General features: G+C 39.7%; 1 protein-coding gene across 1 annotated transcript in view; it reads right to left on the bottom strand.

Moving 5' to 3' along the window:
• SLC28A3 (solute carrier family 28 member 3) overlaps nt 1-14,210 on the bottom strand; it is a 46,497-nt gene that overhangs the window by 31,174 nt on the left and 1,113 nt on the right. The window contains exon 2 of the mRNA XM_056324893.1: nt 1,939-2,021. Within this exon, the coding sequence (XP_056180868.1) occupies nt 1,939-2,021 (83 nt within the window). The remainder of the gene's footprint in view (nt 1-1,938; nt 2,022-14,210) is intronic.

Genomic DNA, 14,210 nt, shown 5'->3' with positions numbered 1-14,210 from the left:
TTGCACAGGTAGTGAACCCTTGTTATCAACAGACTGATCTTTCAAAGGGCTTGTGTTTCAGGTTACAGGCTCTCCCCTACCGGAGACACATTCATAGTAAAGGCAGCTTTGTGAATGCCTTCCTTTTAAGCAGATACAAGAAAGACATCAGATCACATTAGTGCCTGCTTGTAGGAGCTAATGTACAAAAAATAACTTGGTAAAGATACCGTTGCCCTTGTCAGGTGCTCAACATAAACATTAACCTAAGCAAAGTACAAAGCCGGAGAGCACAGAACAGGCCATAGCCTGAATGTAATCAGAACGGAGCAAAGTGCTCTTCTGCTTCCAGCCTATGAGGAGCTTTCGCTTCCAGAGATAATGGTACCTCTGCTGATGAAAGAAAAAGAGGACCTCAGGAACAGTAATTCCCCGTGAATTAAACCTTACTTGTCCCTTGGCTTTCCATGGGAGCACAAGTAAATAAGAATGAGAAAAAAACATACAGGCTTGGTCTCAACCCCAGCTCAACCTGCTCCCGTGCAGAGATGCCTCTTGTTAAGTGACTGTGGGCCCAGGTTTGAGGGGAAGAAACCTTGTACAGCCATTTGCATGCCAACACTTGCCTCTCCAATTAGCTAGCTTATTTATCAGTAAGGCTGGATACCTGCCACTGGAGAGGCCTTCAAACTTGGATGTTTGATCTACGAAATCTCAGTGTTTGTTTTTGCTAGACAAGACACCAAAAGTTTTAAACAAGAAAACGTTTAATCCTGCGTACTGCTAAAGGAATGACAAATCTCCAAAAAACAGAGGAGAAATGAGACGGTATTTAAGTGAATTCTAAGTACTTTTGCTAGATTTTTGAAGTAGTATTTTAATGATAACAGCAGTAAACCTGATCATATGAACAAATCTTTAAGCTCTGTATGTACAACTCAAAAACATAATTTAAACCTTCACAGCTACTTCCTCATATATCATTTGTACACGAGATCTTTCCACGAAGTCCAGTTTGATTAAGACAAACTCCTATCTGAGATATCCAGTGAGTGAGTTGCTAGAATCTGCTGACGGAATCATAGAATACCTTGAGTTGGAAGGGACCCATAATGATCATTGAGTCCAACTCCCTGCTCCTTGCAGGACTACCTAACACCAAATCATATGACTAAAAGCATCCTCCAGACACTCCTTGAACTCTGACAGGCTTGGTGCTGTGGGAAAAAGACAGGTTCAGATCTGAAATAGTGTGCTGTATAACAGAATGCAGTCATTGAAATCAGGGGAGAAGTACAGTATGATTTCTATGAAGGTTTATATGAAGACTCAATGACAGAAAAATACTAAGACTTTATAATTTTAAATATTTATTTTTTTTAATGTCTTGTATAGGGTTTGTAGTTCTTTCCAAAAAACCCTAATCCTCAAGTATAAAATGTAGATTTGTGCTTTTACTGTGTGGTCACCTGACACCAGTGCTAAACAAAATGTAAAAATTCTACTCCATCAAAATGCCTTTTTTTTTTAACAGCTATTCTATTCCAATTTTGTATAGGGGTAAATAGCTATTGAAACTGAAGGACAATAGTGAATCTTTAACTCCCTGAAAGTGATCACTGTAAGTCCTCTCTTTAAAAAAGGCTCTTATGGAAATACTGGAAAAGTACAAATGTATAAAAATGGACAAAAAAAAACATTAAAAAAAAATTGCTCCTTTAATTTACAAGGCTTTGGAAGGATAGCTCCACAATCACATGTATCAGTTGAAAGGTATAATAATCTTAAATACAATGTGTTTCTGTATTTCACAGATTACTAGGCAATACAAAGGTCTGTGTAGCATAGGCGTATGGGAGTGAAATTTAGAGCTGTCACTCCAGAAACAGAAAAGCTGGCAGATAATTGCTTAGGCCAGGATGAAGTGAGTGGAAAACTTACTCATCCAAAAGACATTACCCTTTTGAGCGGGGCTGCTCATCATCTGCTGAATCATGTTTGTTTTCATGCAGATCACTCTCAACATGGATGTGTTCATCCTCCTGGAAAACAAGGATGCCAAGGCTGTGAGGGGGGTGCATGCCTAAGTAAGGTGCAAAAATCCCAGACCCCACTGGCAGATGGTTGAAGCAGTCTCATGAGTTCCCCGTCTGCACTGAGTGCATGGCTCCAGCTTTCCTGTCTGCCACCAGTGCTGTGATCAGCATCAGGCAAACCCAGTGGTGAGACCCTGGCTGTGAACTTTCCCAAGCCAGCCACACATTTTGAAAAGGGAAATGAAGGGGGGGAAAACACCAGTGTTTCTCAGAGCTGAAAAGCGCCCCATACAGACCACCACTGTATACATGCCAAAAGGTGAGAGGTGCAGGTGGGGATGGTAGAGCTGCTAATTAGCCAGCTTGCCGAGCACCTCCTGTTGACAACCTCCTGTTTTTGTTGCTTTTCTCTTTGCAGAACTTTAATTTTATGTCTGGAGAATGGTTAAATTGCAGGAGGTGGGGCTTATTGTTTTACAAGTGTAACTAAGCCAAAACATTTATTCTTCAGAAAAGCTGCTGGGATAAGGTGACAAGTAACAGTCCTTTAAAGGGAGCTGGGGATCCATGGGCTTTGTAGCACAAACTTGAAATCTGGCCAGATAGCACATTTTCATCAGGAACACACCTTTTTGCTACCTTAACCCATATAAACCTGGCTGCATTAAAAATTTTGAACAGCAACAGCCTGACCTCCACCACGTGCCAGGACCATCCTTCAGGTGGCTGGGCACAGCCCCCAGAGCTGCTGGGCACACCAGTGGGGGCTGCCATGTTCATGCTGTGTTCGTCCCACCAGCCCAGTGCGGACAGGCAGAGGGAAGCACTTGTCCCACAGGTACGTGCCTGTGAATAGGCCAGTGACAGGCAGCAGGTGACCGTGGCGTCCAAAGGCAGCAGCGTAACTGTGCCTGGCCCTTGCGCCACACTTGCCCTTCCCCATTTTAATGCCGTGCCAGGGCAGCGTGACCGGTCACCTGCCCTTGCGTGTCCAGCCAAGATCACAGTGAAGGCACCCAGTGTTTTCCTGAGCCGGCAGCCATGTCCTACCCTCTTGAGAGTAGCTGGCCTGCTGTGCCAGGCCACTTGGACCGGTGGCAGGCTGCAGGCAAGTTTACCTTTTCTTTTTGCCTCACTATTATTTGTGGTAACTGCATTCCTCAAACTGCTGTGTGAAGCAAGGCCCACCACAGACCTTGCTCTGGCCTCTGCCTTCTGTCTGGCCTTCCTGCTGCTGGAAGTCCTAGAAAGCCCACAGTTGGTTTTAGTGAGAAACCTGAACCAGTTCACCAGCAAAATTAACACACAGCCAGTAATTACAATGGTGTGGAGGAGTATGTATGTAGAAGCTGCTATTCATTCCCCTAGGAGAAAACTCAGCATGACATAGACAGGAGTCCCTCAGGCCTCCTGGTTGCAGTTTTTGGAGGGGGGGTGGTGGTGGTAGGAGTTGTGTAGCAACATGGAGCTGCACTGTAACTTTTGGCTGTATTTTCACTAAACTCAATTTCTTTCTCTCTTCGGTATTGACTGTGAAATAAAGCAAACTTGAAAGATGCAGATGCTTTCACCTAAGTTGCTATTATTTTTGGTAATTGGGAGCACTCTCCAGTGGCTGTAGGAGGTTGGCTTCTCAGCTTAGGGCCAGCAAGTGCTCATAGTATTGAAATATCATTTATTCCTTGGCTTAAATTTGGGGTATATTGTATACTGGTGCTTCTCACAGATTATTGAACCTACATTATAAATCAGGAGGGTCCAGCCCTTTGGGTTGACAAGCCATGTTTTCATGTTTGCAGGTGGCTATGCTCCCTGTGGCACCACGTCCTCTCTCCTGGTCACAGCTCAAAGCCCACGTTCCATACCTCCCTCCCTCAGTCCTCACCACCATCCCCAGAGCCCCTGCTCCCCTATTGCTTTCCCCAATGCCATAGCATCCTCCCTGGGCCAGGAACTTGCCCGGAACACCCAAAACCCCAGGCTCTGGCTCTTTGAATTTGTGAAATACATTATTTGTCTTGAGAATATAACCTATTTTGTCTTTTGAGTATTACAATATAAAAAGCATCAATCCACATCTCTTCACATTGTCTACAATGTATTTGAGTATGCTCAGAATATTATTATGTTGCTATGTTATTGTTGCAAATGCTTTCCTACACTGACATTAAAAGGTGTTCAGAAAATTTGAAATCAAAAACCACTTTGTGTCTAACTCTGAGCAGATACATAAAGAAAAGGGAGAAAGGATCCAAACCCTTTTTCTTCTTTTTTCATGGCCAAACATGGTATCAGATCTGGCTCATAGGGAGTGTTGGTCCTTGCTGAGGCTAAACCAAGGGCTGCGTGGAGCACATGGACTTCTGCCAGCAGGGGCACAGCGAAGTCCATACTCTGCAGAGCTGCAAAATAAAATTCTCCTGCCTCAGACACGGTGTGCCTGAGAAAATGCTATCTCTAGTAGTAGTATCTCTACTACACTTGCACAAAGTAGTGGCAGATCACTTTCAGCTGAACTTTTTCAGGGAGGAATTGGTTTCTTTGATTAAAATCAAGCTGTCATTGACTGCCACTACTTTTGTCCATTTTTCAGCTGTTTCAATCTGTTCTGCAAGTCCTTTTATTCTTTTTGTTTTGACATTTCCCTTTTTGCTGGCTTTTTTGAAGAGGAAGGTATAGACACTGTCTACCACCTTCCTTTCCTAGGATCTCAGAGGTTTAGTTCCCAGAGGAGCATATCAGAACAGTCCAACTCATCCTTCCCATCACTGTAAATCTGAAATCACTTCAACTTTATGAGCAGAGGCATTTCTTTGGCAGCATACCGTTGCTGCCTTTGATCATACCCCAAAAAACTGGAAGATAGAAAAGAATACCCACAAGCATCAGGAAACCTCTATTTTTTATGTGCTGCTTCAGGTATGTTCACCAATTTTGCAAGTAGCTATGATTACAACACAGGAAGGTACTAGAAGTTTTTAATGGAACTTTTAGAGTAGATTATTTCTGGAGTGTGGGTGTGAAAATATTAATGCATGACAGTAGTAAAATATCTGTTGGATTTTTTTTAAACTCTCATGTCTTCATAGTGAGCTACTCATTATGTGGGCTTAAACTAATGTCCAGTCAAAAAACTTAAAAATGAATGCGTTCATGTGTCATCTGTATTGTATTTTCCTCTTCTTTCTCTGGCCAGTTGTACGTCACACGGTTGCCTCCAGTTTGCTTTTGTCTGAAATTTCCCCCATTTTAGATGAGCAGGTCTTTAGTAATGTGTATGCCCCACCTGACTGAAATATTTTATGACTAAAGACAGTGTTTCCACCTTCTTTTTTTCCAACTTCTCGGGAGAAAATGCTTCTGTATCAGCTCCTTGTCCGCAATATTCCCTCTGATCACCATTTCTGATGCCTCTTTTGTGTTGTGTATGAAGCCATGACATTAGAAAACATTTTTCTGAATCCTACACATCCTGTCAATTTTCTGTGTTCTTTCTTCAATGTATTTCTGAGAACAGAACTTGCTTCCTTGTCAGTTTATGAATTTTAAATTAAATTCAGGTTTTGTTAAAATATCTCTCTTGGATATATTATCACAGCCAATTACTGACACTGAATTTGAGATTTATGAATTTACATAAGGTTATGCAAAAGAAAAAAAAAGAAAAAAACCATACCTGGTTAGTATTTTGTGAATACTTCTTATTTTGTGACTTCTTGATTCTCTGTGAATTCTTGATTCTCTGAATTGCCTTTGAGACCTTTTAGATTTATAACATTCACACCTTTGCTGTTGTTCTGGGGGCATGATGAGACCAGAAACTGTATTGTTTCAAGTCAAAAGCTCAAAGCCTTTCTCATGTGTGGTAAGAACTGATTTATATCCTGATGCCTGTGCTTCCATGTTTTACTTTACTAGTACAGGGAATCCAAAACTCAGAGTACAGAGCTTGGACGTTCAAGTCCCTGCACTATTACCCAAAGCTCTGTCACTCATGGATGGTGCTTAGCTAATGTGAATCTGCTGTTTTCTTGACCCAAGCTCACATGACCTCCTGGTGCTGCCTTTTGCCTCTGGACTGGTTTAACAAGCTTACAAAGATCCAGCCCTTCTCCCTGTCAAGGGCAAAACTGCTTTTTCGAGCCTTGTCCAGGCTCTTAGTACCTTTGCTCCAGTATATATACTCCTTAGGCATATGCAGTAAATGCATATTTTTTTTCAAATATGTACTTCTATTGCTCTTGAGATAAAACACTCAGAGTATCTTGGGAAAGAGCAGTTAGTTTTACTACACTAATTCTCTGTGATATACCTTTTATCAGAGTGTACTGAGAGTACGGCAATAACCAACTCCGCTATTTCTACTTTTTTCTTTTTCCTGAAGCTGAGTTTTCTTGTTTCTTAATGTTTTGAAGGGTACATTATTTCTTTTTAATGATCCTTGAAAGGCTGGTTCTTATTTGGGTTTTGTAAGAAAGCAGCTTAAACAAAATTTCAGATAACTTATATCCACAATTTATACAAATGTTTTATATTTCAGTGTTTTCTTCTGGCAGCAATTACGGTGTGCTCATTTCATTGTTTTTTGTTGCATGAAGTAGAAGTATCTCATTATTTACATGGTAATAAACCCAGTAAATTAGCATCTACATTTAGCTTTCTGAGAAAACAATAATTTCCAAATGAACAATACAGAATAGACTTAATCATAGTAAATTATGATAAAGGCAGGAATAGGCAGTACTACTAGATATCAATTAAGTTTTGCCTTTTAGCAGAAACATGACCTTAGAAGAAATCAGAACACTTTTCAGTAACGTATTTTCCATAAAGATACTCTGACTTTAAACTTCACAAAAAATCAATTTCAGTAAAAACGTTTCTGGAACTTTGTGTCTGGGGGAAGAGGGGAGAGTTGCAAGAAGCTATTGATTCACCTGCTCTTGCCCTGATTAAACCAGATGCCAATAAATGAGTTCCCCTCCTTCTAAGACAAAAGTATCTTTGCATTCCCTTAAGAGGGAGGTATTTCTTTTACAAAAAGCTCTTCTCTTCTGTTACTCTTTTGCTTTCCAACCATGCTGTCTTAGGAGTTTGCCATAGCTGCCTCTGCAGCTGATAATGAAAACCTCCACTGAAACTCTCAATACGGTGGGGAAAAAAAAGGAAAAAAAATCCAAGAAGCTGAGGTTAACTGTAACATTGAGATATAATATCTTAAAAACACTATACAGGACAGTACAGTGAAGTCTAAGTGGTACAGTTCTGTAATTGACACACAGACACTGCTGGGGATAGTCTCTTTGATGACTTCTATGCTTATTGCCAAGCAAGAAAAAGCAAAGATTTCTTAGGATTATTGTCACCGACAGTGTGAAGAACAATAAACATGCAAGTTGCTGTCTACAAACAACAGAAGTTCAGAATAATTTGAGTTGGAAGAAACCTCTAGATGTCATTTTGTCCAACCCACTGCTCAACTGCAATAATTACATAAGAGTTTTATTTATAGAGTAATTAAAATATATGAATGTATGAGTAATGTTACAGAAAATTAGTAAGAGCATCACATGATTGCTGGCACTCCAAATAGCCTGCACTGCAGAATGGTAGATTTGTGTTCTTTCATGCAAGCATAAAAAGCACTCATTTCAACTGAGAAATACCACATTTCTGGCATATTCCAAATTCAGTAGAAACTTGTTAACTGCTATTGATAACAAGTTTACTTCAGTAAGAGTCTAATTCTGTTGACTAAAACAGTCTTTGAATGAGTGCAATGAAGATGACTGATTTTCTTATACTTCACACCTGATTCTTCAAGTGCAATTTCTTCATCCTCCCCTTTATACAACTTTTTTTATTTTGTTTGGTGAAAATGCATGCTATTTAACTGTATCCCTTGAACAAAAATAATTATTTTTAATTTCTTGTAAGAAGGGCAGTATTCAAGTGACAAATAGAAATGCCTATTCCTTTTTCCTGTTTGCTTGAGTCTTTCTCTTTCTGAGTTTGCTGAAGGCATTCCTCACCAAAATGTTGAACTCTCTGTGCTTATGGCCTGCTGTAGCAAACTGTTACCTAAGCACCCAGCAGGGCCAGAAGACCTCTATCTCATTTGCCCAGTATTCTTTTCCACCTTCCAGGATATTTCTGCAGAACAAAACATTGCAACAGAAGACAGGAGTTCAAGTCTTAGGGACTATAGCTAGCACAGCCCTGTTACAAGCCCAGGCCAGGTCCAGTGATATGCCTAGTCACTTCTGAACTTACTCAATTGGTAGACACAAGGAAGCTGAAAGCTAAAACCAAGTTAGAGACACTTGGATAGGAAAATTCTCTTTCTTTTAGGTCATGCTTGAAGGATTACAGAGTTGATCCATCTACTTCTAATGATGATCACATGAGAAGTGTTATGCAGTTGCATTTCTGCTTCTACACTCTGCTGTACTTTTACTGATTGAAATTTCATACTTGTAAAATACTTGGCAAGGGCATAGAGCTATCTCTTACTTGAAAGTGAAATACTCTTTCAATGCTTTTTCAGTTTCCTCTAGGTTTGCAGTTCATTTGCCAAGTCTTTTTGCCTAACTACATACTTTGGCCTTCCATCCTATCTCCTTCTCACCTATCTCCTCTCTGACTTTTGAGAGAGGATTGGTTTTGCAAAGAGCACATAACTTCTGTTGGTTGTGCTTTTAACAAGAGCACACAGTCTCTGTTACAGTTTTCCCACCCCTATCAGTTAGTGATGAAACCAGATTTGCTATCAGCACATCCAGGCAGCTGCTTAAATTGTTGATGGTTTAAGGGTGGGTCATTAGATTAGCTTTGGAGATTAGAATCAGGGTACTTTAGGAACTGTGTGGAAAACAGATGCTTCAAAAGCAAATGTTTTAAGTTACCATGTTGGATTTAATTGGATTTCAGATTAGATTCTGTCAGCTGAAATGAAGCCATCTGATTTTTAGTTAAAAACTTTGCTATATTTTTAGTATTCAGTGTAATAGAAGAACATTCATGTAAATTTCCCCCCATGTACTACCTTTTGCTAGCCAGAGTGTCATTATTCTGAAGGAGTTAAAGTGCATTTTAAATACTGAGGAAGAATTTTTTTGATCAATAATCATAGCATTCATAAATTCCTGTGAAATGACAAATTTGAGTGTAGATGGCAGGAGGGATGAAAGTTCATTATTTATGTGTTAAACTATAGTAAATAAGCTGTAAAGACAGCAGATAAGAAACATGTGCTGCCAGATTTAAATTCAGCTGGCTAAATCTTTATGAGGTGTTTTAAAACAGGTTGTAAATTAGGCTCACCCACCTCTGAGTACATTAGTGTTTTCTTTAAAACTTTAAGTGGTCAGTTTTGAGTAGGATAGTTGGATAGTATTCTGAAATGCAGGATAAACAAGTTAAAATGATAGACTGGCACAATCGGCCATAAAAAAAGAAATAGGAAATCCTTTTGCTCTCAGAGCAAGTAAAATGTATGTTCCTGTAAGAGATGGAGTAATATCCCACTTTTTTAAAAAAATACCCAAACATGGCTTTGGAAAACATGTTTTGAAAATGTGGAAAAGGACTGCATAATTTCCTGCCTGAATCCGATGGAGTTATACAGTACAATGCCCTCATAATTTCCAAGGGAAATTACAACAATTATGCTCATGAAATGTAAATTCTTAATAACACCTATAGTTTTAATCAACTAACCAGACAAGAGTATCTAGGAAACTGTGGAGAATGGTGATAAACACAGAAATATATGGCATTTTTTAGGATGTTATAAGCTTGTTTGAATGAAATGGAGTGTGAGGGCTGTGTATGTTATGGCAGTACCGATGTCCTTATGCAGCTTGAGTAAAAGGCAGAGTTTTAAAGGGGATCCTTCCTTCAGCTTAAGAGCAGTTTGCTCTTCTACAGAAACAGGTACCAACTGCTTAATACATCCTAGCACTAACAATAGGAGGCCAATGAATAATAACTATTTATTAGCTGTTATCTTCCTTTTGTATTGTATTTATTTTATGTTTACCTCTGAGTTCCCTTTAAAAGTTTGTCAGGTTTTTTTTGTCCCACCAACATTCCTTTTTATGAGCTAGTTCTTACCATTCCTTGAGAAATGTGTGATTTGTTTAATGCCATAATTAGCAGAGATCTGAACCATCAGCACTGAAGAGATAAAACCTTTGCCTCTTAAATAAGGGCTAAATTCAAGCTAGATAAATAAAATCTCAGGTTTAGGGTTACTATTAATGTAGGATTTCTGAGCAGGAAATTCTGTAGCCAACTGTAGTGATACTCTAGCCAGTGCCATCAGAGAGAAGTTAACCAAACTACACTGAATGGAAGAGACACAGTAGTGTTTCTATACTTTATGTATGACATTATTGTAGATGTAGATACAGAATGTATTACATTGGCATGCAGACACTTAACATGGACAATCTTCTGAGTAGCAATGGGCAGATGAGGGTGAGGATTTACATTCCTTATATTGCATGACATTTAAGGGGGGAAAAAAAATCATAAATCCCTGGATGTTTTGGTATAAACAGTGTGGCAGTCTGTTGATTCTAGCTATGAGGTAGCATCCAAAGCAGGTAATTTAGCATGTAGGTCTTAACAATTGCATTGGAGTTTTATTAAGTTTATGCTGCACTGAAGGATAAGAGCATGCTTGTGAAGAATGGCAAGTGTAGGTAGAGCTATGCATCTTCCCAAAACTAATACAAGAAGCTTACTGAGATGTCCCTGATATCAAAGAAAGAGGTAGAATGAGAGGTACATTTACATTTGAGGTTTGCTGTCTGTTTTCTTTTGAGACCATTTTGAGCTGTTAATGAGGTGACAGTTGCTTCTAAGTCTCCCAGATACTGGCATTATCACAAAGCAATAACACAGGACCCACAATTTTTCATGTCATGCCTGTAAACAGTTCAAGTGGAATCTGCTTAGTGTATAAAAGAAGTAGGTGATATTTCACAGGATCATGCATTTAAAAAAATATGATTAATGTGGTTAATAGAACTTTACCCTACATGAATGCACACCCTCTCTGAAAGCTAACATTGCTTAGCTGACTTCTGAGGGTCTACTACAGTAAGGCTGAAGAAGTTTTACACTTCTGTGATGCAATGGTTATTAACTGTATCACAGTTTCAGCTGTGACAGTTAATTTTCTTTATAGTAGCTGGTGCAGAGATGTGTTTAGGATTTGGTGTGAGACCAATGTTGATGGCAAACTGTTGGTTTTGGTTGCTTTACATTTCTTTCCAACTCCTCCCCATCCCTCTGGGTGAGAGGGATGTGAGTGAGTGGCTGAAGTTACCAGCTGTGGTTAAACCATGACAGTCCTTTTTTGACAACCCCAATGGGGAGGAGAATCAGAAAGGAATGTAAAACAAGGGTTAAGATAAGAACAATTAAATAAGTAAAGCAAAAACCACACACACAAGCAAAGCAAAGCAAGGAATTCATTCACTACTTCCCATCAGCAGGCAGGTGTTCAGCCATCCCCAGGGAAGCTGGGTTCCATCACCTGTAACGGTTACTTGCGAAGGCAAACACTAACACCTAATGTCCTCCCCTCTCTCTTCTTCCCTCAGCTTATATATACTCAGCAAGACATCATATGGAATGGAACATCCTTTTGGCTAGTTTGTGTCACCTGTCCAGGCTGTGTCCCCTCCTAATAACCCATGCCCCTCCAGCCCTCAGGGCCCAAGAGACTGAAAAGTCCCTGACTTAAACATCACCCAGCAACAACTAAAACCATCTGTGTGCCATCAGCATTGCTTTCACACCAAATCCAAAACACAGCACTGCACCAGCTACTGAGAAAATTAACTGCATCCTAGCTGACACAGTACAAAACCTATTATAGTACAGAAGGATGTGTGTGTTTAAATATCAATAACCAATGTGAAATTCAGATGAGCTTGAATAGTTATCCCTCTTTGACCATTTGTATGACTGACCAGTCAAAAGACAGATTACTCTATATTACCACCTCTTCAACTTGTTAAGAGTCCTTCAACAACAGAAGGTACAATGCTTCTCATTCTTGACTTAATAAAACTTTGATATGATCCTTCATCCACCACTTTTTAGCCTTGAGCTGCTTTGTATTGTTAAGAGCTGTTTTCTTAACTTTCTGACTTTATAAAACAAACTACCTAACCCAGGTTTACTTTGTCACTGCATTATTTTTTATATCCCATTGTGCGTTAATCATTAAACTTTAGCAAGCTAGCAGCCTAATCTACTAAGCAAATTAAGAGCGTGTACTATTCTTACAGAAGAAATTAGAGAAGCAAAAATGTGCTGCACTGCATTCCAGAACTCAGCCCGAGAGTTACAGTCTGCTGTGAGTTCTGCATTATAATCATTTGACACATGTTGGGGTTGCGATTGTGAAAGTTGCCTGTTTACAATTTTCATTGGCATTATCATAGCTAGTTGTTTTAAAAGCAACCCTTGAGCTTTCTCATGCTCGACTTGTTGTTGCAAAATATTCTGAAGCTGATCAATAAAGTTAGTATATGACTCTTTAGGACCCTGCAAGACTCCTGCATCCTGACTGCCTTAATAGCCATCTCCTTCATTTGCAAATAGTTGTTCCTGGGATACCTTGCCTGAGTCACAGAATCGGCTCAGGTACATCTGAAGGTACCTGTGGAGTGCAATCCCACACTGATACTTAAAATGGTTTAAACTAATCCCTTTCCAGTACAGGTTTATATTTTGTGGTTTAAGAAAGACACTAATTGCAAAATACTAGAAGACACTGCATCTTGGAGAAAGAAGAGTGTTCATTCTTTGTGCAAGAAAAGCTCAAATACAAGAAAATAGGGAAAAATTATGAGATTGTTTTCTTCTCAGTGGCTTCTACTGTGAAGCGATTTATTTTTCTATATGCAGAAGTTTACCTATTTCCTTCTGTGTCTTATTTTGTCTAGGGAGTCACTTACATGTTGAGTCAGCGATAGTGTAAACATAAATACCTTCTGGTGTTTCAGAAATCAAAAGTAACCAGAAAACCTGACTCTGGCCAGGTTTCATTGTTGCACAGTCTCTATGATTTGGTATTTGCATTGTTTAAATCAGAGAGGATTTGCAGGATCTTGCAAACCTCTGCAATGGACAGCTGCAGGAGGGGGCCTGGGAAGCAGGACCACAAGTAACAATGTTAGTTGAAAGGAATATGCTCGAGCTTGTGGGTCACAAGCCCTGCTGATACAGGACATGAAAAATTACTGAAGGTATAGGAACAGGGACTAAGTATCAAGTTGAGGCTATACAAGGAATGGTTTGTCAGATTGCTCAAGGATGTGGTGTAAGAACTGCAGACATTGTTATCGTTAACTACTGCTGAATTGCTAAATAGCTAGTGTGAGATCTTTGCGCGAGTTGCCACAGTTATAGAATAAGCAAGTTTTGAACCTATCAGAGTAAGATGTAACAATTGCTTGTGTGTATATAATCATGCTATCAGGCTAATAAAGAGACATTTGCTTGCATCAAGCTGCATTCCCGTCTCTCAATTGCGACAGACAGCAAAGGAAGCACCTGGATTCCCTGCACATTGCCCAGGTGAGCTAGCTGTGTAAGGCAGAGAATTAACCTGAGTTACTGAACTGTGCTCCACAGAGACTGCTGAGGAAAGAGGTGCTTTTCAGCTTAGGTCATCATTCAAAAGCATTTGGCATTGAGCTTATGCAGCTAGAGAGGGACTTACTTCCTCTGTAAGTTTGTAAGGCAGAGACTTTAGAAACTGAATGCACTATCTTGAACACACATTTTGTGTGAAAATGCACCCAGGATTAAGTCCTCACTTATCTGATTTACATGAACTGAGGGAGACCCAAATTCAAATTGCTTGTCTGTCTGCTCTGAAGCACAGGTGTGTTGAGCGCACTGATTACCCAGGAGAATGCCCTAACCACTGGCTTATGTTTTAAGACAGTTATGTCTCCGTCTCCTGTTGAAGCTGTCCCACTTAGTGTGAATTATTAGCTATTGACTGGAGTAGGGACTTGACCGCATTTCCCTTACATTCCACAAATATTCCCTGACTGGCAGATTACCGGATTAATCTATTGCTTATCGTTGTCTATAGCTCAATGAATAAATATAACACCAGAGTGGCTGGATGTCACTGGTGTTACATAATATTCCACATGCTTA

This window comes from Falco biarmicus, chromosome Z (genome assembly GCF_023638135.1).
Source record: "Falco biarmicus isolate bFalBia1 chromosome Z, bFalBia1.pri, whole genome shotgun sequence".
Lineage (NCBI taxonomy): Eukaryota > Metazoa > Chordata > Aves > Falconiformes > Falconidae > Falco > Falco biarmicus.
This window is presented reverse-complemented; position numbering and strand designations above follow the sequence as displayed.